The sequence below is a fragment of the Mesoplodon densirostris genome, chromosome 1, assembly GCF_025265405.1.
Source record: "Mesoplodon densirostris isolate mMesDen1 chromosome 1, mMesDen1 primary haplotype, whole genome shotgun sequence".
NCBI classification, from domain to species: domain Eukaryota; kingdom Metazoa; phylum Chordata; class Mammalia; order Artiodactyla; family Ziphiidae; genus Mesoplodon; species Mesoplodon densirostris.
Genome location: NC_082661.1, coordinates 110,528,446 through 110,553,975, shown reverse-complemented (window position 1 = coordinate 110,553,975; position 25,530 = coordinate 110,528,446). Strand labels below are relative to the sequence as shown.

The 25,530-nt window shown below is 43.2% G+C and overlaps 1 protein-coding gene across 1 annotated transcript in view; it reads left to right on the top strand.

Annotated features, from left to right (window-relative positions):
• The first annotated feature begins 209 nt into the window (after positions 1-209).
• EGLN1 (egl-9 family hypoxia inducible factor 1) overlaps positions 210-25,530 on the top strand; it is a 60,946-nt gene continuing 35,625 nt past the window's right edge. Inside the window, exon 1 of the mRNA XM_060107778.1 lies at positions 210-1,548. Within this exon, the coding sequence (XP_059963761.1) occupies positions 625-1,548 (924 nt within the window). The 5' untranslated portion in view covers positions 210-624. The remainder of the gene's footprint in view (positions 1,549-25,530) is intronic.

Below are 25,530 nucleotides of genomic sequence, written 5' to 3'. Positions count from 1 at the left end.
CCCGGACGCAGTTCGCGGGGTCGCCAAGGGCGCCAGATCGGGCTCCAAGGCCCAGCCGGCCGAGTGCGGGAAAGCGGAGACGGCCCGGGCGCCGCCCGCGCCCGAGCGCGAGCGCGCGGCCACCGCCCCCTCGGCCCACCCCTCGCCCTGCCCCGCCCCCCGCCATCGCGCGCCGCCCGCCCGGGTCGCCGCGGGGCCGTGGTGTACGTGCAGAGCGCGCAGAGCGAGTGGCGCCCGCACGCCCTGCGCTGCTCCCCGGGCCGAGCCGGGCCGCCTGGGACGCTGAGGCGGCGGCGGCCGAGGCGGCGGGTCTCGCGCGCCGGGCCCGCGTGCCCGAGCGGAGGTCGCCGTCCGCCGCGCAGGCCGCGCTCCCTCAGCCCGCGGCGGCGATGAGGCGCTGAGGCGGCGGCCGGCGCCGCGCGGCGGGACCGGAGGACGAGGAAGCGGCCCGGCCGAGGGCGCGGGGCGCCGGCCTCCCGAGGCGAGGGGCGGCGGGTGCATGGCGCAGTGACGGCCCTTGCCGCTCCGCCCGCTCCCCGACCCCAGGCGAGGCCGTCCGGCCGCCACTCCTCCTGCTCGGCCGCCGCCTCTACAGCTACCGCCGCCGCCGCCGCCGCCGCCGCCATGGCCAATGACAGCGGCGGGCCCGGCGGGCCGAGCCCGAGCGAGCGAGACCGGCAGTACTGCGAGCTGTGCGGGAAGATGGAGAACCTGCTGCGCTGCAGCCGCTGCCGCAGCTCCTTCTACTGCAGCAAGGAGCATCAGCGCCAGGACTGGAAGAAGCACAAGCTCGTGTGCCAGGGAGGCGAGGGCGCCCTCGTCCCTGGAGCGGGCCAGCCCCAGCATCCCGGCCCCGCGCCGCCGCCCAGGGCCGCCGGGGCCGGGGCCAGGGAGGCCAGGAAGGCGGCGCCGCGCCGGGACAGAGCCGCCGCCGTCGCCGAGGCCGCGGGCCCGCGGGCCGCCGGAGACGCGGCGATGGCGAAGGCGAAGGCCAAGCCGGCGGCCGACCCCGCGGTGGCCGCGTCCCCGCCTCGCGCGGCGCCCGGCGGCCAGGGCCCGGCGGCGGCGGCCGCCGCCGAGGCGGAGCCCGCGAAGGAGGAGCCGCTGGCCCGCTCGTCGCTGTACCAGGAGAAGGCGAACCTGTACCCGCCGAGCAGCGCGCCGGGCGAGGCGCTGAGCCACGGCGGCGGCCTGCGGCCCAACGGGCAGACGAAGCCGCTGCCGGCGCTGAAGCTGGCGCTGGAGTACATCGTGCCCTGCATGAACAAGCACGGCATCTGCGTGGTGGACGACTTCCTGGGCAAGGAGACGGGGCAGCAGATCGGCGACGAGGTGCGCGCCCTGCACGACACCGGCAAGTTCACGGACGGGCAGCTGGTCAGCCAGAAGAGCGACTCGTCCAAGGACATCCGAGGCGATAAGATCACCTGGATCGAGGGCAAGGAGCCCGGCTGCGAAACCATCGGGCTGCTCATGAGCAGCATGGACGACCTGATCCGCCACTGTAACGGGAAGCTGGGCAACTACAAGATCAATGGCCGGACGAAAGTAAGTGTGTGCCGGGAGTGGGCGCGGGGCGAGGGAACGCAGTGTCTGTGTGCAAAAGGGATTTCCTTCTTGTGCAGCACCCGGTGGAGCAAACGGATAGCATCCACCTCCTGCCGGCTCACACACTTCTGCGTCTGATTACACGGGCTTCTGGCTAAACTCAGGCTCTTCCTTGAACTTTGCAGTTTTCTCTTTTCCCTTGCACAGTGAGTCGGGTCAAACCTCGCTGGAGCTCTAGGCACCCGACGGGGATTATTAGAGTGCTACCCGAAGCAAGTGCTGGTTCTGCATCAGCCTTGTGTTTGCAGCGGCTCTTAAATTCCCCGTGGGCTTTGAACCACTCATAAGCTTCCGACTTCCACAGTCGAATGTTGTGTTCAGTGAGGAGGAACCTGCCAGCTGACCACAGAAAGGTACATGTAAAATAAGCATTTAGGCCGAAGGCTCCTTACTTTCAGGAAGAGCCTGGCTGTTCCCCTCCCCCTCTTACAGCTCTCATCCCTCTCCCTCATCCCTGCTGTTTTGAAACCCACTGCTAAATGGGGGAAGAAGTATTTCCGTTTTCAGACCGCGCAGTATAGGTAGGTTACATTTTTAGCATAGGTTTCCTTTATTTGCTTTTGTTAGTATAATCCCGCTGTTGAAAAAGAACTGTTTTGTAGCTTCCTGGAAGAAAAACAAAAAAACCCAAAAACCCCATGGAATTGGCTCACTCTTAAGTCTCGTTTTGGTGAAATCTTTGTTTTCTCTTGACTATTGTAGTTGTTCCCCAGCAGATTCTTCCGTTCCTACCTAGTCGGATCGCTCTTCCCTCCTCAGTATGGTAGATGATAGACTCTCCTTCTCTGTACTCTCTTGTGGTTCTTTTCCATTTCACTCCCCAGATCTTAATCTTTTCTTTGTATCCAGCTCCACTCCAGGCCACCCTCCTCCACCCTCCTCCACCATCAATCTCTGTCTGAATTTGTGAGTTTGAGGAGATTGTTGAGGAGATCATCACACGTGGGTGTTTGTACACAGACACTAACTGTTCCCAGTAGTTCTTTTGTGTGTGTCAGACCATCTGTTTTGACAGTCATTATGTGTGACTCTCAGCCTGCCCAAAAGGCTAGGCGTACGCAATGAAGAAAGTTCTAAACAGGAAAATTTGGTGAGAAAAGACAATGTAAAGTCTCATTTACGCATTGCTGCTTCGTTGCTGGATGAAGGCACGTGTCTTAATATCATATGGTCGCCAAAAAAAAAAAAAAAAAAAAAAGGTGAACACTTGCTTAACACTAAGCTGAAAGGAAAAAAGAGCCTGATTAAATGCCAGCTTCGGTCTTTAATGCAATTCTCATTTATGTACGTATATATATTTTTAATTTGTTATAGATCGAATCTGAATATAGCCATAAACCCTAGAGGAAGGAAAGCTTGAAGGCATATTAACGTAACTGTACAAAACTGACCGAAGTATGTATGTAGTTGGGGCACAAGCTTCAGGCGAAGTCACGAAGAAGATAACGTCCTGAATCTTCCTTGCTCTGCTTTCCTTAGTTAAGTTAGCTTTCCAAGTTAAGCTAAATCCTCTTCTCTCCTATCTTCCTGTTTTTAACTGCCCTTCTCAGGGAAGGGACAGCAGTCAGCCTAGCTCTCACAAAAGGGCCTCCTAATGGGGAGGCTGTTAGAGAATAGCCACTTCTTTCCTCAGGAGTGCCAGCGGTTGAAGGGCCGTTGAGGCTTTAGATCACCTGACTACACAGATCATGTGAAGGAAGGATGGGTTTTAAACTCTTTAGATTTTGATCTTATGCTTACATTAATTTTAGGGACACAGTTTCAGGATCTGTGAGTGGTTTTAGGGAATCCCTTTCATTGTACTTCTTGGTTGAGAGAGGTTTTGGGAATCTTGTTTGATTGTGTAGTTTAAGCATTCTTAAAAGAAACTAAAGCTGCTTGCTTTGGGGGAATGGAAAGGCAGTCCGATTACCAGCCACCATGTACTGAGCAGCCTCAGTGCGCTAGGCACCAGGTTAGGCTCAATACAGATGTGGTCACAGTAATTTTAATCCTATGAAATCGGTAGCATTATTCTTACTGTACATCTGAGGATATTTTAGCTCCGACTTGGCTAAGGCCTACCACTTACGATAACCTAGCTGTGATTCAAACTTAGGGTCATTCAGACATCAAGCCCTGTGCTTTTTCTACTACACTGGGTATGAGTAGGATATTAAATGAGAAGATGTAGATTACTTAGCACACTATTGGAACTCAAATTTGATACACATATTTTGTTGACCGTGAGAGCATTAGCCTTGTATGTGAATAATTGTAGTTTATCTTTGGACTGTAGAAACTTCTTTTATTACAGTGTTTGTTTCAGATAGCGACTGAAAAGCCAGTTAAATTTATCTGCCTGGATCATGCTTATACTCCTAAGAGAGGCAGAATATGGGTCCTATATGTGATTGCAGAGAGGGTCTTCAGTTAAGGGTTTTATTATCCTTTACGACATTATAGTGATTTTAAAAGGTATTTGCCTCAACCGTGTGGTCTTTTTCTCACATAGATTTTCACAGCAACTCTAAAATATTTAGGTCGTTGGTGTATTATCCCTGTTTACAGATGAGGAAAGTGAGCCTCGGAAAAGGTCACTTGTTGGAAATCCTGTTGCATACCAGGACTTAAATTCAGGTTTTCTGACCAAGATTTGATGTTCTTCATTTACACTGTCTGTTCTGTATGGTCTTTGTGCATGTCACGGCCTGGTAATCAGATGATGTATAATTTATAATTGGCTGTGGCTCATTCAGTGTATTCTTGGATTTCTCCCAAATTTCTGCTTCCAGCACGCTTATCTGGCCACTGTTTGTCCAGCTACTTTAAAAGAGGAACTACAAAAGAAAGATGAAGAAATACAGGAAAAAAAACAGGAACATGATCGTGGCCACTGAGCTCCAGTTTCCACTTTCTCTGATCCTTTTTTGGGATTTTCCCCCTTTTTGCCCTTAAACTGCCCTTTGATCCTTTATCCTTTCTCACACCCTTTCTTCCATCAAGAAGACTTGCAGTGATGTCCAAGAGGAAGGAGTCACAGCCTGCTGATTTGTGAGGAGTAGCTTTATGTGGGCTGTAAGAAATCATAGGTGCCTTTACTTGGGGTAGAGGAAGAAGAATGCAGAGGAGTGCAGATCCTGGGAAAATGTGCAACTATTCAGTTGGAGTTTCTTTTTTTTAAAATTTATTTGTTTTATTTATTTATTTTTGGCTGCATTGGGTGTTCGTTGCTGCGCGCGGGCCGGCGGGGGCTACTCTTCGTTGCGGTGTGCGGGCTTCTCACTGCGGTGGCTTCTCTTGTTGCAGAGCACAGACTCTAGGCGTGCGGGCTTCAGTAGTTGTGGCACGTGGGCTCAGTAGTTGTGGCTCGCGCGCTCTAGAGCGCAGGCTCAGTAGTTGTGGCGCACGGGCTTGGTTGCTCTGGCATGTGGGATCTTCCCGGACCAGGGCTCGAACCCGTGTCCCCTGCATTAGCAGGCGGATTCTTAACCACCGCGCCACCAGGGAAGCACTCAGTTGGAGTTTCTTAACCACTCTGAAGGAAGACATTGCCTGTTACAATAAAACTACTAGAATCATACATGTTTTTGAAATTTTGTCTAAAACTTACTCTGTTCAATTAAAATGTACATAAAGAGAAGGAGTGACAAAATAAGACCAATAAGCAGCAGATTCTATTCCTGAGATTTTCCCCAGTCCCGCAGTTAATTGGGCAGCTCTAGCTGATTATGGCTTTTAGAGCAAAGGGTAGGATAAGGAAAGACCTGATCCTTTATTATCACTACCATAGAGATGTGGTGTCAGTCCTCTTAGATGTTACAAACAAAACCGAACAAAACTGCCTTCTCAATCTACTTCTGCCACTTTCTCTATACTCTTGGCTCCCAGGATGTACTAGTTGAAGCAGCTTGTTTAATGTTTTAATAGCTACGTCAGAGTTCAAGATCAAAGTCAATTATTCTGTATTCAGAAAGGCTGAAAATATTACAACTTCCATAGTAGCAGTTTTGCATAGTGCTTTACTGTTTTAAAAGAGAAGCAAGTGGACTGAAAGAGTGGTCTTAATAGGCTGTGAGAACCAAGTTCAACTTTGTAGGAACACATTCTGTACGGTGAATTAGTGTACGTGTAGTTTACACATATGGTAACTTCTTTAATTCTAAAGGAATTTTAGTTTAAATTAACAGGTTGTTGGTTTTTCAAAAATGTTTATAGCTCTTCCCTTATCTACCGCCTAATAAGCCACAAAAATTTCCTGCAAAACCTTAGTCACACAGGAGGAGAGCATCTGAACGTAGAAGAATAGTGGACTTTGTGCTGCTCCGAAACCTGGCTTGGATTCTGGATGTGCCACTGTTTCTGTGTCCTTGAGCCAGTTGCTTAAGCTTTCTGAGCCTCAGTTATTCCATTTGGAAAATGGTGTTAAGTGATGCCTGCCTTTTCTGTCTCTCAGGCTTGCTGTGAGGAATGTATATAATCTTGCATGTAAAGGCACTTTTTTAATTGTAAAGCACTATGCAGAAGTGTCCTTAACTTACCCTTCTCATTTAGAAAATTTTCTACTTTTCTGATTTCTTTCTTTAAAAGAGTTCTGTGCTTTTCCTGTCTTTTCCTCTTTAATAAGCTAAAGGAAAAAAGACTTTAGAATGATCACCCATTTTTGACTTCCCCTACACACACACACACACACACACACACACACACACACACACATTTTTTTTTTAAACAGAGGAAATAAGTCCCAGAGAGGTTAAGTGCCTTGTTCAAGGTCAGAGAGCTGGTTAGTGATTTACTTCATTCTTGTATCTGCACCTTAATGCTGCATCTCGTGTAAAAATCACGTGTTCCCACTTAACTAATTTTGGTGTCTTTTATGCCATTTTTGAGGCTACGCTTGAACATTTATGACTTCCTTTTCTTTTCCCTTTTACTCCTGTTACTCTACAATTTGGCTTATCTGACATTCTAGTTTAAATTTTCCTCCTTTTGATAATTCCTCCCTAATCTCCCTAGATGTTCTTTATTTACCTCCTTTTTTCCTCTGTTGTTGAAGCCATTTTCCCTGAAGCAGGCCCACTCTCTGTTATTTCCTTAGTTGGAACTGTCTTTCTGCTCTGTGTTTCTGATTTAAGTGTTTATTCTCTGTTTTCCTTTCCCCACTTTCCCCCTATCAGGCATGAAGTCTGTCTTTGTTCATCTTCTAGCATGTTCTCTGAAGCCTGTGCCTTCCCAGTATGCCTTTGGATTGATGTTATCAGCTTAGTTGTTTTTATTTAATTTTTCTCTTTAGGCTTTTAAAGCAACACCAAATATTTCAGTCTCCCTTTCGTTTGCACACATTCTTGATCAGTGTTTCATAGATGCATTTTAGTGCTGCATTTGCATTTTACCTCCTTTTCCACTATGCCCTTGTTTCTGCACCTGAAACGTTGTTTGTGACCACAGGATGGCATTCAGATGATTATTTGAACCATATTCATGGCTTGTCTTTGCCTCTTTCTGTTCCAGATAAAAACTTTCTATTCTAAAGAACAAAACAAAGAAACAACCACAAAAACTGACAGATGATTAACCGAAGTCTTCCCTTAAAATGGTTTATTTCACACCTGTATTTCTTAGCCCAGACTCTGAATTGTTCTGCCATCTTTATTGGAATGTTTTGTGTTTCATTATCACATTTTCCCAGAACCAAGCCACAATTTTATTTCTGAAGAGCTTGGATAGTATCTGTACCCTCTGTCTGTTTGCTCGCTGAAATCACCGGAAAGTTTTCTTAGGTTTGGATTTCTCGTTTTCTTTTTTCAGTGCCCCAAACCCCATTTCTTCACCAAAGCAAAATGCACGCACTCTTGGCTTCTCCTTACCGTGTTCTCTGAGTCTTGTTTTGATAGTCTTTTCATTCGTTCGTTGATTCAACAAATGACATGAAGTGAGTACTTTGCATGCACAGGTACTGTCCTAGGAGCTAGGAATACCTGAACAACGAGAACAAAAATGCCCCCATTCTCATGGAGCTTATATTTCACTTGAGGCAGGTGAGGGGCGGGGAGAGACAGTTAATAAAGAGATGTATGAGTAAGTGCGTGACACATTAGGTGGTAAGTATTAAGACAAAAAAATAAACAAGGTAAGGACAGAGTGACCAGGGGGTTTTCTTTTATACAGGATTGATAAAGTAATACGATATTTACGTAGAGGCTTGAATGAAGTGAGGGCCTGGGTTATAGGGGTACGTGGGAGAAGAACATTCCAAGTAGAGCTATTAAATAGCACATAGAGCGGCCCTGACGTGGGATGTGCTTGGCATGTTCAAAACATAGCAAGGAGGAGATCACTGCGTCTCTAGCGGAGCAGAGGGAAGGGAACGAGCCAGAGCATGGTAGGCGATGGGGTCGGTGAAGTAAGGTCAGTTCATGTAGGATTTCGCCTGTAAGCTGTGTCAGGAACTCTGGGTTGTATCCTGGGTGACACGGGAGGCCCCTGGAGAGCTTGTTCTAGGAGATCTCTGTGACTGCTGTGCGGGAGCAAGGGTGGAAGCAGGGGCACCAGGTAGGAAGTTCTTCCAGCAGCCTTGGCCCCGGGAGGTGGTGGCTCACATTAGAGCAGTAGCTGCAGACCTGTGGAGAATTAGTTGGATTCTGGATATATTTTGAAAGTAGAGTCAGTGAGATTTGCTGATGGACTAGTGGGAGGAATGCAAGAAAGGAAGGAGTTGAGAATGTCTCCAGGTTTTTGGCTTGAGCAACTGGAAGGAGATAATTATTACTTCATCTTGCTCCAACCCTCCTGCTTTTCTCCTCTGGCCCCGCTCTTTCAGTTTCCATTTATAGCAGATTGTTGACACTTATTTCGCAGCTCAATCCAGAAGAGAAAAGTTCCATGCTCTGCTTGTCCACATTCCTTCAAATTGGCTGTGCTTGCTGCTACTGCTGTTGACCTCACAGCGCCATCCTTTCTTCTCCAGAGGCTTTATGGCTTCTTTGCACAGTACTCTCTCATCAACTCTGCCCCTGGGGCTGCCTGCGGGAATTACTGCAGGACATCTTGCTGAACTTCTGGTGCTGTCAACAAATAGGTCTGTGCTCTCTTACATGAACTGCTCACTTAAGATGGCTTGTAGATACAAATTCTGAAATTTAGGGAAACACTGGAGAAAATTGAATGGTTCAACATGAGAGACAAGCATAGATTTAGATTAAATTTCAAAATAAAATTAGAAGTAGAACATCTTTGTTTAAACATGCTGTTGGAAGTTAAAGCTATTGTAGAAAATTGAGAAGAGGTAGAATGACCATAAAATATCAAAAATAATTCCTGACATATAGATGTAAACAACTCTGTGATAGCTTAGTAGGAAAAGAAGGGGCAAGTTTGGGCCTCCCTGGTGGCGCAAGTGGTTAAGAGTCCGCCTGCCGATGCAGGGGATACGGGTTCGTGCCCCGGTCTGGGAGGATCCCATATGCCGCGGAGCGGCTGGGCCCGTGAGCCATGGCCGCTGGGCCTGCGCATCCGGAGCCTGTGCTCCGCAACGGGAGAGGCCACAACAGTGAGAGGCCCACATACCGCAAAAAGAAAAAAAAAAAAAAAAAGGGGGCAAGTTTATGATACTTTAGGGATCTGAAAAGATAGCAGAGAAATACAGCTCTCATCCCCTTGATGAGGAGCCTGACCCTGGAATTAGAAATAAAAGTACCACCTATCAGATGGGAAGTGATAGGGTTAAAATTATAATATAGTGTCCAGGCCTTTTAAGCATAGGAAACCTTGCTTTTGACTCTAGGGTAAGGGAGGGTCACAAAAGTATGGGTAAACATTAAAATACTCTATATGAAATGATTAAAAATAATTAAAACCTGAAAGGTCAAACTTGAGCTATAGAATAGAGGAACCTTATAATCTCAACTTAATTCAAACAACTTCAAGTTTCAGCCTGATTTTTGTATACATGGGAAATGTCAGATCTGGCCAGTTAATTGAAAGAGTCTAATCAGGAGTTTGGGGTATTAAAAGATTGACCACATCTGAATTTTTTCTCATTAATATTGGTACTCAACTCTCATCTGTAGATGGTAACTAGAGGTTCTGAGTCCATAGTTTTGTCAGTAATTATCCTTTATTCTATCTCTAGGTATTTTTTACCTTCTATTATGTCTTCCACTGACTTCTGTTAGCATTACTTCTCTGAAATACACCCTTGAAAGTTACTTTTTAATTAGAAAATTGCGTGATTTCCCCCCATAGACCAGGTCTTCGTGCTGCTTCAGTAGCACTGTTGACCACCCCACCTCTAAAATCTTTGATCACTCATTTACTAGCCTGGATCTGAGCCTTTCAAGTGTTGTTTTCTCAGTATATGTTTCAGAATTTTCCTTATTTTCTCAGCTTCTAACTGTAGTTTTTTCTTGAAGCTCAGTTCTTAGCTTTCTGCTCAGCACTGTGAGAAGACACATGTAGGGGGAACTTGAAGCATCTATATTTCTAGACTTTTCTTCTCAGCTTATATTAGTTATCTGTTGCTATGTAACAATGTAACAAGTTGCACCAAAACGTAGTGACTTAAAATAACACACATTTATTATTTCAGTTTCTGTAGATCGGGAACCTGGGCACAGGCTAGCGGCATCGTCTGCTTCGCTGCCTCTCACGAGGCTGCAGTCAAGGTGTCAGCCAGGGTCCGTGGTCTCCTCCAGAGGCTCAAATGGGGAAGGATCTGCTTCCAGGCTCACTCAGTGGCTATCAGCAGTGTTCAGTTTCTCATGGGTTGTTGGACTGAGGACCTCAGTTCCTTGCCATGTGGGCCTCTCCAACACAGCAGCTTGCTTCATCCAAGTATGCAAATCAAAAAGGCAGTAAAGAATTCTCTATCAGGACTGAAGTCCCAGACTTTTGTAACTTAACCACAGATGTGACATCCCATCACCTGTGCTGTATTTTTTTGGTTAGATAAAGTCACTAGGTTCATTTCACACTCGAGGGGAAGTAATTACACAAGGGGGTGAATACCATTTCTTAAATTGCTTCTTCCTTTATAGTGTTTGCCCCTGAAGTGATACTGGTTTTTTAAAAATTTGTTTATTTTTATTTAATTTATTTTTGGCTGCGTTGTGTCTTCGTTGCTGCACGCCGGCTTTCTCTAGTTGAGGCGAGCGGGGGCTGCTCTTCGTTGCGGTGCGCTGGCTTCTTATTGTGGTGGCTTCTCTTGTTGCGGAGCATGGGCTCTAGGCGCGCAGGCTTCAGGAGTTGTGGCATGTGGGCTCAGTAGCTGTGGCTCACGGGCTCTAGAGCGCAGGCTCAGTAGTTGTGGCTCACAGGCTTAGTTGCTCTGAGGCATGTGGGATCTTCCTGGACCAGGGCTCAAACCTGTGTCCCCTGCATTGGCGGGCGGATTCTCAACCACTGTGCCGCCAGGGAAGCCCTGAAGTGATCGTTTTAATGGTCTGTGGTTTGTCTTCTCCTTTTGCTCTGGTCTATATCTTTTTCTCCCTGGGTGATCTTATGTGCTGGAGGAAGCCCAAGTTCTTAAGCTAGCTTGCCGGTGTTCAAGCTCTTGTTTTGCTACTTAATTGCTCTCTGATTTTAGGCAAATTTCCTAACAATTAAAGTATCGCTTTCTCATCAGTATATTAGGGTTAATAATGGTACCTAATTCAATAAGGTTTGTTTAGAGATAGGTGAGGTACATGAGAAATGCCCAGCAGATTACCAGTGTTCATTTAATATTAGCTGTAACTATAATAACAGGAGGAGGAGGAGGGGAGCAGCCGTGGATTCAGCTGTCGGGCTTTTTGTTCAGGAGGCCTTGACCGTCCACTACCCTGGCATCTGGAAAGGACTGATGGACGTCTCCACTTGGATGTTCTGCAAGTACTGCAAACCCAGCATGGTTAAGACTGAAGTTTCTTCCTGGAGGGGATCAGGGTTGGTGGGGCTCTCTGATGGGAGAACAGGTTTAAAACTGAACCTGTTTGCAAAACCCATTTATTTTTTCAACAACTATTTGCGGTGTCTAACACATGCCCGGATCAGTGCTAGGCACTGACAGTACCACGATGCCCAGGTCAAGGTAATTCTCTCTGCCCTTCCCAAGTTTCATTGTCTGAGGGGGAGATGACACTGAACCTGCAGTTCCATGTGTGATGGATGTTTATGAGATGTACTGGAGCCCATGGGAGCGTGTTAGAGGAGACCTAGGTTGCTCTGCAAGCCAGGAAAGGTGTCCTTGAAGAAGCAGTTATTTAGACAGACTTCCGATGGGTGAGTTCATTTCAGTGGAATAAGTCCAGTGAAAGTCTTCAAGTCTGAAAAAGCATGATGTTTTCGAGGAACATTCTTTCCTTTATCAGTATGTAAATTTTACTCACTTAAAAATGATTTCCTGTGTCTTGTTCCTCATTCCCATTTACACTTTCTGTCTCTGTCCTAGATCATTAGAAAAGCCTACTTTTTTTCTTTTTGTATCTTTCCTTTCCAGTCTAGTCTATCCATTGCCTCTCATGTTATCTTTCTAAAACACAGATCATATCATTCTGCTGCTTGAAAAATGGTTTCCCCTTCAAGTCTTGGTATGCCATACAGATATTTGTTTTAAGGAATGTTGCATTTCGCATCGTGTACTTTCTGCTGCAGCCACTGGAGCCTACTTGCAGGTTCCTTGAACTGCATTCATCTTCTCTCTCTCTGCATTTCTACCTCTGCATTTCTGTGTGGAAAGGTAGTAGGGAGGTTTCCCCAGCCTACTTCTTGCTCCAGTTCTTCTAAGCAGAATTATACCTCTGTCCTGTCTGTTGCTGTGGCACTTCTTATCACTGATGGAACACTTTCGACAGTGGTGGGTTTCCTCCACAATTGTGAGCCACATTAGGATAAGACCCCTGTCTTACTCATGTTGATATACTCAGCTTCTTGCATCAGGCACTCAGTATTATATTTGGATTTTCACTGTACCACCCTAATTGAGATTTTTAATCGCTTTATACCTGGACTGTTATACAATATTATTATTTAATTCATTCTTCTCCATGTACCACCTACAACTATCTAATATAAATTTACTAACACTTACAAAAATCTTACTCAAAACTCTTCTGAGGTTTATTTAAAGGATACAATTTGATTCCCAGGCACTTAATGCTCCCCAGCTACTTAGGCCCACCCCACCTATCCACCCTTATTTGCTACCCCTCTTTGAAATACAGCCACTATTTCAGCCAGACTATTTTCTGCCTTTTTGCTTCGCTTCTCACTCCTCCCAACATGTCTGTGAGTTCTTTGACTGGTTTATGCTCCCAGGATTCAGATGTTATGCGTCCCTTAGCATCTAGCTTAAGTCCCATCCCCCGTATCTTCCTGAACTCTGAACCTCCATTGATCTCTCTTTTCTCAAAAATTTTGTATATCTTTTATTCTGAAGTATCTTCTCCAGAAAGTTATAAGAGCAGGGGAGCTGTATTATATACTCTTTGGTCTTACACAAAGCACCTTTTGTTGTTCTGGTTATTTATTATTCATATGTTAACACTTAGTGAATTGCCCTCAACCAACCTGCCACGTACCTCACCTCTGCTTCCCCTCCTTCTATCCATTTTCTAAAACTACAGTAAGACTTTTTGAAAGTCTGTGAGCATTTTCATCCTATTGTGGTCAACTCTCCTTTCTATGCTTACTATGCTATTTCCAGTCCCTATTTTCCAGATAAAAATAACCCAGGCCAACATGGCCTAAACTATTTTTAACTCCAAGTACTGGGAGAAAGGTCTGAAAGTGAAATGAAGTTTTAGCCATTGCCTTGGCCCACGGTCAGTTGGTAGTTTACTCATTGGTAGAAGCCTGCACATCCATGAATCTCGAGGGCAGAGTGCATGTATGTCTTACCTCCGTCATCCCCACCAGTGAGAATCCCCAGGGAACGTGTCATTTCAAAACAAAGCTGCATAATAGACACGATGTTGAAAGTGACCTCTTACATACTCTTCTCTGTGACCTAGGAGAGAAGCTTGTGCCTAGCAAGCTGACACAAAGCTCAGCATTTTCTATACCATGGGATTGATGTGCAAAGTTAAAATTTTTCAAGAGCAAAATTATCATAGTTTTGATTTGGTTTTAGTATTTGGTAATTTATTCAGAATTTTAGATCACATTAAAGGAGTTGTATTTACATTTACATTTTTATCCTTAAAAAGAATTTCACTTTCCAACTTTGCTTGATTTTGGTATTTAAAATGTGTTTTCATTCTCTGAGAACAGTTTTTTAGTTGGAGGAAAGTAGCTTGAGATTTAATATTTACCACAGATAATTTATGTGCAAAGAATGGGCATAGTTTCGGGTGGTTACAGTCCAGAGTATTTGGAATCAAATTTCTTCAATGAAGAAAATTTTGGCTAAAAATCACGTATGATAATAAAATAGCACCCCTCTCCAATAGCTTACACTTTTTGTTTCAAGGTAATTCTATACACTTGTAGTTCATAACTTTGTTTTGCATCTGGACCCCTTTAGGAATCTAATTGTAGCCATGCACCTTCTCACCCTAAAAATGAACATACATGCATGTTTTGCTTATACTAAAGCCCATCCATAGACCTTACAGTAAGAACCCGTTATAAGAAGAGTTCTAAAGAACAGAACAAAACCAAAAACATTTTAAGCTTTTCGTGTCTCCCCCTTTCCTTTTCGTGTCTGGTTATGGTTGAGTGAGGTTTCTATGTTTATTCAGTTGCTGTTCTTGCCCCATGTCCACAGAACTCTGCTTTGAATTTTTTCCCTCCATGATAGTAGTCAATTTTTAAGTTATGGAGACCCAGATAAAGGATATATATTATAACTTAGGTCTAGTGGTATAGAGGTACAGACTTCTGAAAGATGTTTGCCTTGTACAAGCTGGCTATATAACAAAACAAAGTTAACTGTTGTGTACCAGGATGGAAACCATGACCTTAGGGAGAATGCCTTCCCAGAGGGCACACCTCTGCAAGTACGTCTGCTAGGTTATCCTTGCTTTAGAATTCTAGATGTGCAGTTTTGCCATAAAAGACTGAGATCCTTTATCACCAATAAATAACACTGGATTGTGATTCTTTCTTTTCTCCCTCTTTCCCTTTACACTGTCTTGTTTCCTGTTCCCACTGCACACGTTCATGTGTGCATGTGTATTTTGCCTTTTTGTTGTTTTTAACTTGTAACTGACATTTGAGTAAGATTCATCTGAATTTTTTTTTTAAACATCAGATTAAACATAGACCGTCAGAATTATCTTTGCCTTATTGATTGGTAAGGCTGTTCAACAAGGCAACAGGCTCAGTTTATGCTAATCCTGGTGTAATTTTTTTTTTTTTTAAAGAAGATGTTGGGGGTAGGAGTTTATTAATTAATTAATTTATTTTTGCTGTTTTGGGTCATCGTTTCTGTGCGAGGGCTTTCTCTAGTTGTGGCAAGCAGGGGCCACTCTTAATCGCGGTGCGCGGGCCTCTCACTATCGCGGCCTCTCTTGTTGCGGAGCACAGGCTCCAGATGCGCAGGCTCAGTAGTTGTGGCTCACGGGCCTAGTTGCTTTGCGGCATGTGGGATCCTCCCAGACCAGGGCTCGAACCCGTGTCCCCTGCACTAGCAGGCAGACTCTCAACCACTGCGCCACCAGGGAAGCCCCCATCTAAATTTTTAAAAAAATAAAAACCTTGGTAATAATAGAGCATCAGGACTCGGGGGTGGGGAGCAGGGGAGGAGTGCCCTTAAAACAAAAATGAAACTAGAACTCATATTGGTTGGTTTTGTTTTTATTAAAAATAGTTGCTATAACTGTTAGATATGAAGGATCTCTTGATAGTTTTGGTAGAAAATATTTTTAATACGTGTAAGAATAATTTGTCCTTCATTCTTATCTTGTAATAACTGTAAGGTTTTTCTTTGATGTAAAGATTCTTGCAGGTGTTTCTTCATCTCAGGAGTGTCTAGAGTCAGGGGTGATTGTTGACAGAAGCCAGGAGTGGGAATAGGACCTGCTGGCAGTACTTCGGATGCGTGTCGTCGGGCTCTCTTGGCTCTGAGCACGGCACTCAGCACTCCTCCCACTCTCCTCGCCTCTGAAATGGGAATAACGTTGACCTGATTAACAGAAGATATGTTGAATAATTGATTATTGTAAGAAGCTTTTTAAAAAGGTGATTCTGGCTCTCATCAGTGCCGTTTGAAATCCCGAGGCCTCGGCCTTGACAGTCCTTAACTCCCCACCTTTGCCCTGTTTGTTGTGTTGGTTAACCTTAGCATTACACAGTAAAGTTCAGTTTTAGGTGAAGAATTCTCAACTTGCTTTTAACGGAATACCAGAACCTTATTTTTAATTAAGAGGAATCTGTTGTTGCTTAGGCAGTTGGTACATAGCCTTGGCACTGTGAAAAAAGAAACTGGTCAGTTGATAACGGCACCTTGAACAGAATTTCAGAAGTTGTGTTACGTCATGGGTAGTGAAATAGCTCAGTCCGAGGGACACCTTGATCAAAGGCTCTTTCTCTCTCCATGTTCTCCCCTTTAGCAGAATGAAGTCAAATGGCAATAAATATTTTATTTATAATCATGAGTTGAATTATTTAACGTGCATTTAAAAAATTGAAACCTTTGGACGTTAATTACTTTTAAGAGCTAGTTGTGTATACAGATGAGCTAGTACCTATAAAATGATCCGATCAAATCTCACACAAATGAGTTTATACTTATTTTATAGTTTTTATTGATATAAACATAGATTAGATTGTTTGGTGATTTGTTGATATTAGTATTTACCTTATTTGCCATATAGGCTATAAGTTAATAGGCTTTTATTTTTATTTTATTTTTTTGCGGTACACAGGCCTCTCACTGTTGTGGCCTCTCCCGTTGCAGAGCACAGGCTCCAGACGCGCAGGCTCAGCGGCCATGGCTCACGGGCCCAGCCGCTCCGCGGCATGAGGGATCTTCCCGGACCAGGGCACGAACCCGCGTCCTCTGCATCGGCAGGCGGACTCTCAACCACTGCGCCACCAGGGAAGCCCAGTTAATAGGCTTTTAAAACAAAATCTGAGAGGTTAATTCTTCCTTCCCTAAAATAATGGGGGTGGGTGTTTGGGGTTAGCTATTTTTCAGTCATGCTTTATGTCTTCTTTTACTCTTAGTAGTATCATCTTGTGGCTGTTACCATTTCATAGCATTACTTTGGTGTCTGCACTGTTGAATTCAATTCATAATAATAATTGTGATTCTAGTGAAAAATACATTTTAAGAAGCTCACGTTGTCCTTGGTATAAGAAATTGCTTGTAGTTTCCACATTTTTCCTAAAATTGGTCATTTTTAACAATTGAAACCAGTAAGATGTGAACTACTCTACTTACATATTATAGGAAGTAGCTTTTTTATGTTGACACTGGACAAAATTATTTTAGTTGTTTACAAAGAAAATAAAGCTTATTTGAAAATAAAGAATTGAGAGGAAAGCAAAGTTAAACTACATGTATCCATATCTGTATTTTTCTTATAGAAATACATGCTATCGAGATATGGAAGAGTAATTTCTTTGAATTATACAATACTTTTAATAATATAGATTATATACGTGGTAATTTTCGTGCTTGCTATCTTTTCAGCTTGGGAATTGCATGTATATGTTAACTGTAAAGATCTTACATATGGGAAGAGAGATTGCTCCTTTGTTTGTGACTTTATATGTTTTCTGATAATAAAAATAATCCAATGCTTCAAAATCCATGAAGCCAAAACTGACAGACTAGAAAGGGGCAATAGACAAATTAAAAATTACGGGTAGAGATTTCAGTACTTCGTTCCAGTAATTGTTAGAACCGAGCAGGCAGAAAATCAACAAGAGTGCATGAAAGATTTGAACACTATCAGCCAACTTGACCTAATTGACATCTGTTGAATGCTCCTCGAAATAACAGAATAAAATACACATTTGCAAGCACACGTGGGGAATAGACCCTATGCTGAGCCATAAAACAGGTCTCAATGGACTTGAAAGGACTGAAATCATTTAGAGGCCGTTCTCAGACCACAGTGGAATTAAATTAGAAGTAAATAATAGGAAGAAATCTTGCAAATCCCATATATGGGGAAATTGAAAAACACATTCCTAAATAATGTCAAAGAAATAATAGATATAGACGTAGAGGTCAATGGGCAGGAATAAGAATCCAGAAATAGACCCACGTTCAAAACATCGATTGATTTTGTTTGTTTGTTTGTTTACAAAGACACTAAGCTAATTCAATGCAGGATAGTTTTTTATTTTATTTTTAAATAAATGGTTTTGGAATAGGTGGATATCCATATGGAAAAAGTAAACATGACCCTTACCTCACTTCATACAGAAGAAATTAATTCAGAGTGGATCACTGACCTAAATGTAAGACCTAAAACCATAAACATTTTTAAAAGAAAAAATAAGAGAAAATTTTTATGATCTTAAGATAGGCAAAGATTTCTTAGGACCAAAAAAAAAAGGATGAACGATGAAGGAAAAAAAAAAATGGACAAGTTGGACTTTAAACATTAAAGCATTTTGCTTATTGAAAAACACCATTAAAAAAGACCTTTTTAGAAGAAAATATTTACAAAACATATCTGACAAAAGACTTTTATCTGGAATATGGAAAGCTTTCTTATAACTCAATAATAAGAAGGGAAACAACCCAACAGGAAAAAGGGCAAAAGATTTGAACAGATATTTCACAAAAGAAGATAAGTGAATGACCATGTACGTGAAAAGATTCTCAACATCATTGGTTATTAGGGAAATGAAAATTAAAAGCACAATGAAAAACCACCGTATATACACTAAAATGGCTAAAATTTAGCATACTGGCAATACCACCTTTTGGGCAAGGATGTGGAACAACTGGAATCCTTACACGTTGATACATTCCTTCATCACTTGTGGGGATGCAGAGTGGTACGGTTACTTTGGGAAACAGGTCAGCCACTGCCCAAAAAGTTAAATACATACAGACTCATCATATGACCCTAAGTATCTAAGTATTCTACTCCTAAGTATCTACTAAGAGAAATAAAAACATGTCCACATAAAGACTTGAGTATTACTCATTATCCTCAAAAATAGGAAACAACCCAAATGTACATCATCCGGTGACTAGATAAATAAAATATGGTACATCATACAGTGGGATACTCTTCAGCAATAAAATGAACTACTCTTTTATTCAACAATGTGAATGAATCTCAGAAGCATTGTGCTCAGTGAAAGAGTGTACCATAAATTATTCAGCTCCTTGTGTTGGAAGTTTGGGTTATTTCTAATTTTTTGCTCTGACAAATAATTCTGCATCAGATATTCTTGAAGGTGAATCTTGTGCATTTTAGTAAGGTTTTTATAAGAAAAATTTCTTGAAGTAGAATTGCTGGGTTGAAGAATTTTATATACTTATATTGCTAACATTTACTCAATGCTTATTATGTACCAACCACTATTATAAGTACTCCTTCTACCCAGATTATCTTGTTTAATTCTCACAACAACCATATGAGGTGTAGATACTATTATCTTCCTCATTTTACAGTTGAGGAAACTGAGGCACAGATTGTTTAAAAAAAAACTTGTTCCAAATCACACAATTAGGGACTTACGGAGTCAGGGCACAAACCAGGATAGTCTGACTCCAGAGCTTGACCTCCTAGGTAAGACATGTGAAATATGTTTCTATTTATGCATGTTTTAGGAGAGTTGTATTTACTTTTATGTTTCCTACTTGATCTTGTTCAATGCATTATAGAAATTTCTTAATTTTAAAACATTGGGGATAAGCCAAATATTTATCAAGCGAGTCTTTCTCTTTCCTTACTGAAATAATTTCAGAAATGCACTATTGGAATGTTGTTTAATTTCAACATAGACAAAGTCATACTCAAGAAAGATACAAACTGTTCACTAAAAGGAAGTCTTTTTTTTTTTTTTCCTTTTCTTTGCGGTACACGGGCCTCTCACTGCCGTGGCCTCTCCCATTGCGGAGCACAGGCTCCGGACGCGCAGGCCCAGCGGCCATGGCTCAGGGGCCCAGCCGCTCCATGGCACGCGGGATCCTCCCGGACCAGGGCACGAACCCGTGTCCCCTGCATCGGCAGGCGGACCCCCAACCACTGCGCCACCAGGGAAGCCCTAAAGGAAGTCTTTTGATAGTATACAAATATAGTGTACAGTTCTTTGAACAGGTTAGTTTTTTCACATAGATCATAAAAGGTATTGGTCAAGTAGTAAAGTTCATATTAACCTGTAACGATTTTCAAATAGGCTGTATATGCAGAGGGTGTTTTAGTTCCTTTAAGTGTGTAAGCTTTGCATTAGAATCATGTTAATGTCAGGGGCCCACTGTAGATCTTCTGAATCAGATTTTGAATCCCAGGAGAAGGCCAGACAACTTCTTAAAACTTAATAGAGATCCTAGTTCATATTTGGGTCTGAGAAAACTGGTATAAGGTGTATTCTTAATCGATAGGGATATAAAAAATGTGACATCTGATATCTCAGATACCCAAAGGATATTTATTAACTATTCTAAATACCTCTTAACAACCAATAAGTTGGCAAAGAAGAAATCTTTTATTAATGAAAACAGCTGGTTACATTTTCTTGATTATATTAATCCCATAAATTAATGCGCTCTCATCTTTCTTCCCCAAGGCTTCTATACAAGTAGGCGATACCATCTGCCTTCACTTGGTCATCACTTATTTATTCCTTAACCTACTTACAACATGACGTGTGTGTTCAAGTGCTGTTTTGAAGCTAATCTTTTGAAAGGTATTATTCCCCTGTTATAAGAGGACCTGTCTTTTTCTTTCTGCTGCCTTTTTTCTCCTGTTACTCTGTAGCACTTGATTGGAGGTAGTGTGTTGTATTGGTGAAGAGTGTAGGATTCAGAGTCAGAATGCCTGTATCCTAAGCCTAGCTCTGCCATTGGCTAGTTGTGTGATGCTAGCAAATTACCTGCCTTGTGTTCACGTTTGTTTCACGGGATAAAAAGAGTACTTATGTCATGATTGTGGAGAGGACTAAGTTAGCTAATGTATGACAAGTGTTGTAGCTGGCATGTAGTAAGCTAGCAGAATTCCCACTTGTTGTTATTCACCCCTCCCTTTTCCTTTCTCCTTCCTCAGCTAAGGTGGTACTGCACTGCCCTGGCTTTCTGTAATCTCTCAAACCATTCCTTCTCTGTTGGTTTCCTTTCTTCTAAGTGTAGGTATTTCCCTCCCTTTGGCATCAGCATTCTTCTCTTTACCTGTAATATGAAGATCGGCCACTGGCTTTGAGATCAAGCAGACCTGGTTTCAGTTCTAGCCCTGCTGCATGTTAGCTGAATGACCTCAGATTTTAACCTGAATCCTTTCCAAGCTCAGGTTTCTGATCTGTAAAATAGAGGCAGTTCCTTTTTTCTGGATTATTGGGAGGATTAGAGATAACAGAATGCCCAGTATAGGGTCTGGCACACTAGTTGCTGAGTGAATGGGATCCGCTGCTCCTGCTGTCATTTCTAGCTTGTGTCATCCACTTGATGTCATCCAGTTCTGTATCTTCAGATACCATCACTGAACTGTTGATTCTTTTTTTTATGTGTATTTTATTTATTTATTTATGCATCTATTTATGTATTTATTTTAGGCTGCGTTGGGTCTTTGTTGCCGCGCGCGCTTTCTTTAGTTGCGGCGAGCAAGGGCTATTCTTCGTTGCGGTGCGCGGGCTTCTCATTGCAGTGGCTTCACTTGTTGCGGAGCATGGGCTCTAGGCGCGCGGGCTTCAGTAATTGTGGCACGCGAGCTCAGTAGCTGTGGCTCGCGGGCTCTAGCGCGCAGGCTCAGAAGTTGTGGTGCACGGGCTTAGTTGCTCTGCGGCATGTGGGATCTTCCCGGACCAGGGATTGAACCCATGTCCCCTGCATTGGCAGGTGGATTCTTATCCACTGGGCCACCGGGGAAGTCCCAAACTGTTGATTCTTAGTTCTGTTTCCCAAGTTGCATTTTCTTCTCTCCCTGTTAAGGTGCGCTTTCTCTGTTTCTTATTGGTATTTTAGAGTTTTCGTATCTGATATCAAATTAATCCTCTATCATCTTCCCTCTGAAACTTGCTCTTTATTGTGTGTTCCATTTTTTAATCCTTGTTCTTGACATCCTCCCAGCCATGGTACCTTAGCGTTGAGTTGATTCATGCTGTCTTTCAGTCTGTCTCTGCTTCCTCTCAGCATGGGTTCCATTCTCACCAACACTGAGGCTCAGACACCCATCTTTGGCTTTCAGTTCCCACTGTCTTTTTTTTTTTTTTTTTTTTTTTCTTTTTGCGGTATGTGGGCCTCTCACTGTTGTGGCCTCTCCCGTTGCGGAGCACAGGCTCCGGATGCGCAGGCCCAGCGGCCATGGCTCACGGGCCCAGCCGCTCCGTGGCATATGGGATCCTCCCAGACCGGGCACGAACCCGTATCCCCTGCATCGGCAGGCGGACTCTTAACCACTTGCGCCACCAGGGAGGCCCCCCACTGTCTTTTTTTGTGTGCTTTTTCCTAATAGCCATGAATGTCATCTCCCTGCTTCCAGTATTCCTTGTTCTCCCTTGTCTATCCTTTACATTCAGCTTTACATTCATCTTCCTAAAGGGGGGGGGTTAGTAGATTTTTCCCAAAGGGCTAAATGTTTTAGGCTTTGGAGGTCCAACATTCTTTGTTGTAGTTACTGAACTCTGCTGTTGTAATGGGAAAGCAGCCATAGCAATGTGTAAATGAATGAGCATGGCTGTGTTCCAATAAAACTTTATTTACAAAAACAGGAGGTGAACTGGCTTTGGCCCACAGGTCAGGGTTTGCTGACTGCTGTCCTAAATGGCAGCTCAGATTATTGTCAGTGCTGGCTTATATGACTTCAGGCATTCTGTAGCTTGAAAAATGAGTCTGAATTCCTTAGCACAGTATTTGAGATCTGCCTCGAGTTAGCTTTATTTCCCTTATCATACGTTGTTTATTCTAGCAAATGAAACTACCTCCTGTTCTGCGGACACGCCGTGCTTTATTAGGGCATCTCATGGTTCTTCTGTTGGTTAAGGTTTTAGAGTAAGCACTCTGTGTATTCTTTTTAATTTTCCTCCCTCCCTCTCTTCCTTCTAAAGTACCACTTCGCATAGTATTTCTTGAAATAATTCCCTTTTTAAAATACTGACTGCCAGGTGGAACAGTTTTCCTAGCACCCTGCTTTCCTATTCTTATCTAAAGTATTTTGGTTTTAAGTGTTTTACTTCTCACCATTTGGAGAAGAAAAATATGCTGCAATTACAAGGTTCCAGAAATAGTAATTCTCATACCAGTTGCTCTGAATGGTGGTTCCTAACACTTTCTTAGCCATTCTAGATGCATGTGTGAGTGATGCAGTGGTACATGGAAGTTCTTTGGGAAAATAGCTTTAGGTCTGATGGGCTTAGTGGCAGTTTCTTCAGAACCTGTTTTGACCTCTGTATAGTAGTATTCTATTTCTCTTATCTCATCTCAGCCTTTCCGATCTCACTGAGTGATGAAGGAACATCTCTTTTATTTTTTTCTTAAAAAAATTTTTTTTAATTTACAACTTCCAGAGAAGTTGCAATATTATTACAAAGAATTCCTGAATGCTCTGCATCCAGATTTCCCAAATGTTAACATTTTAGTGCATTTGCTTCATTTTTTTCCTGTCTCAATATGTATTCTGAAATATTTGAAAATAAATTACAAGCATGACACGTGTTACCACTAGCTACCTTAGTACATTGTTTTATATAATCATACAAAAATAATCAAAATCAGAAAATTAACACTGATAATTCTGTTACCTAATATACAGATCTTATCCTGATATGGCAGGTTATTCCAATAATGTCTTTTATAACAAATGAAAATCTTGGATCATACATTGCATTCAGTTATCATGTCTCTCTCTTTTTTTTTTTTTTTTTTTTTGCGGTACGCGGGCCTCTCACTGTTGTGGCCTCTCCCGTTGCGGAGCACAGGCTCCAGACGCACAGGCTCAGCGGCCATGGCTCACGGGCCTAGCCGCTCCGCAGCATGTGGGATCTTCCCGGACCGGGGCACGAACCCGTGACCCCTGCATCGGCAGACGGACTCTCAACCACTGCGCCACCAGGGAAGCCCTCAGTTATCATGTCTCTTAAGTTTCCATTAATCTGAACCAGTTCCTCAGATCTCCTGTGTTTTATGACGCCTACATTTTTGAAGCGTACAGGCCAGTTATTTTGTAGAACGTCCTTGAGTTTGGGTTTGTCTGACATTGTTTAACTATTAGATTAGGGTTATGTGACTTTGTCAGGAATATCGCCCAAGTGTTGCTGTGTCCTTCTCAATGCCTCTTGCCAGGAAGCACATGATGTTGATTTGTCCCTTTACTGAAGAAAATCTCTGTTGGATGCTGTATATCTTCCTTAGGGCTTGGGGGCATCCTGTATCAACCTGGTGGACACGTGAGCCCCTTGGCGCTCCCTTATGAGCCCTTGGAGCTCTTCCTAGCAGCATTCTAATTCCTTAAGTTAATATTTTTTAGTACTTTCTCTAGGCATGTGCTGGGGACGTAAAGACAAGTAAAACACAACCCTAGCCTTAACAGTACTCATGGTGTAATGCAGGGGTCAGCAGACTTTTTCCCAAAGGGCCAGATAGTAGTTATTTTAGGCTTTGTGGGCTACATGGTCTCTCTTGCAACTACTCGAATCTGCCATAACATCAGTGGCTAACCATGGAATAGAATGTAAAATTGAAATGACTATTTAAGATAAAACTGAGCCTTGCAAGAAAGGTCTTGTTTATAGTGAGCTTCTTAGATCTGTATCTGCAGACCCTTCTGCTATTTGCTGGAAAACTTTGAAAAGCACTGCTAGGCGTTTGGAGCCATTGAAGGATTAGAGGAAGGCAGGGACATCAGATTTTGATTTTAGAAAGTTAACTTGGATGGAGTACAGGGAATGGTTTAGAGCAGGGCATGGCAGTCCTGGAGGCAGGGAGAGGGGTCAGGAGGCTGTTAGTAGGAATCCAAGGAAAAGATAAGGACCTCTTTTAAGATAGAAGTACTAGCACTGTAGAGATCCAGGCATACATAGCAAGGGATATTTGATCTGATTGAGTGTATAGGGCAAGGGAAGTGGAGAAGGGTAAGTCAAGGATGATTTCTAAGCTTCTCTAGGGAAATTGACCGAGGTTGCCACTTGGTAAAGGAAAGACTATATGAAGAACAGCAACTTGAAGACCAGCGTTGACAGGCACATAAGTTGTTTTGGAATTGTTGAGTTTAATATGCCTGTGTATGTACAAGTGGAAATTGGTTTTATAGGTCTAAGGCTGCAGAGAGCCATCTGGACTATGGTGGTCAGCATATAGGTCATAGCTGAAGCCACAGGATTGAGTGCCGTCCCCTGGAGAAAGAATTTTGCATAGCAACTGGAGTGCTAATTACAGAAGCCCTGTGGGAAGGAAAACTCTTCATTGGTAGAGAAAGGGCATGGGAGGAAAGCATATTGAAAGAAAAAGAAGGAAACCAAAAGACAGTGGTGTTTTAACCAAGGAAGAATAGAGGTGCAAGAAGATCAATAGTATCAAATACAGCAGAGAGGGTTAATTAGGATTAGAACTTGAGACATATTGCTTTTATTAAAAAGGTGGGGCGGGCATAGTTTGGGACTTTGCCCAAACTTTAATGGTATCTAGGAGTCATTTGAAGATCTTGTAGAGATTCTGAATCAGTAAGCCTGGGGTGAATTCCAAGATTCTGCATTTCCAACAACCTTCCGAGCAGCAGTGTAAACGCTGCTATTCTGAGAACTACATAGACCACCCACAGTTATCAAATTGTGCGTTAAGGCAGCCCAGGGCACTGTAGCAAACTCACAGGGGTGCCATGAATATTTTTAAAATTTCAAGGGAAATAC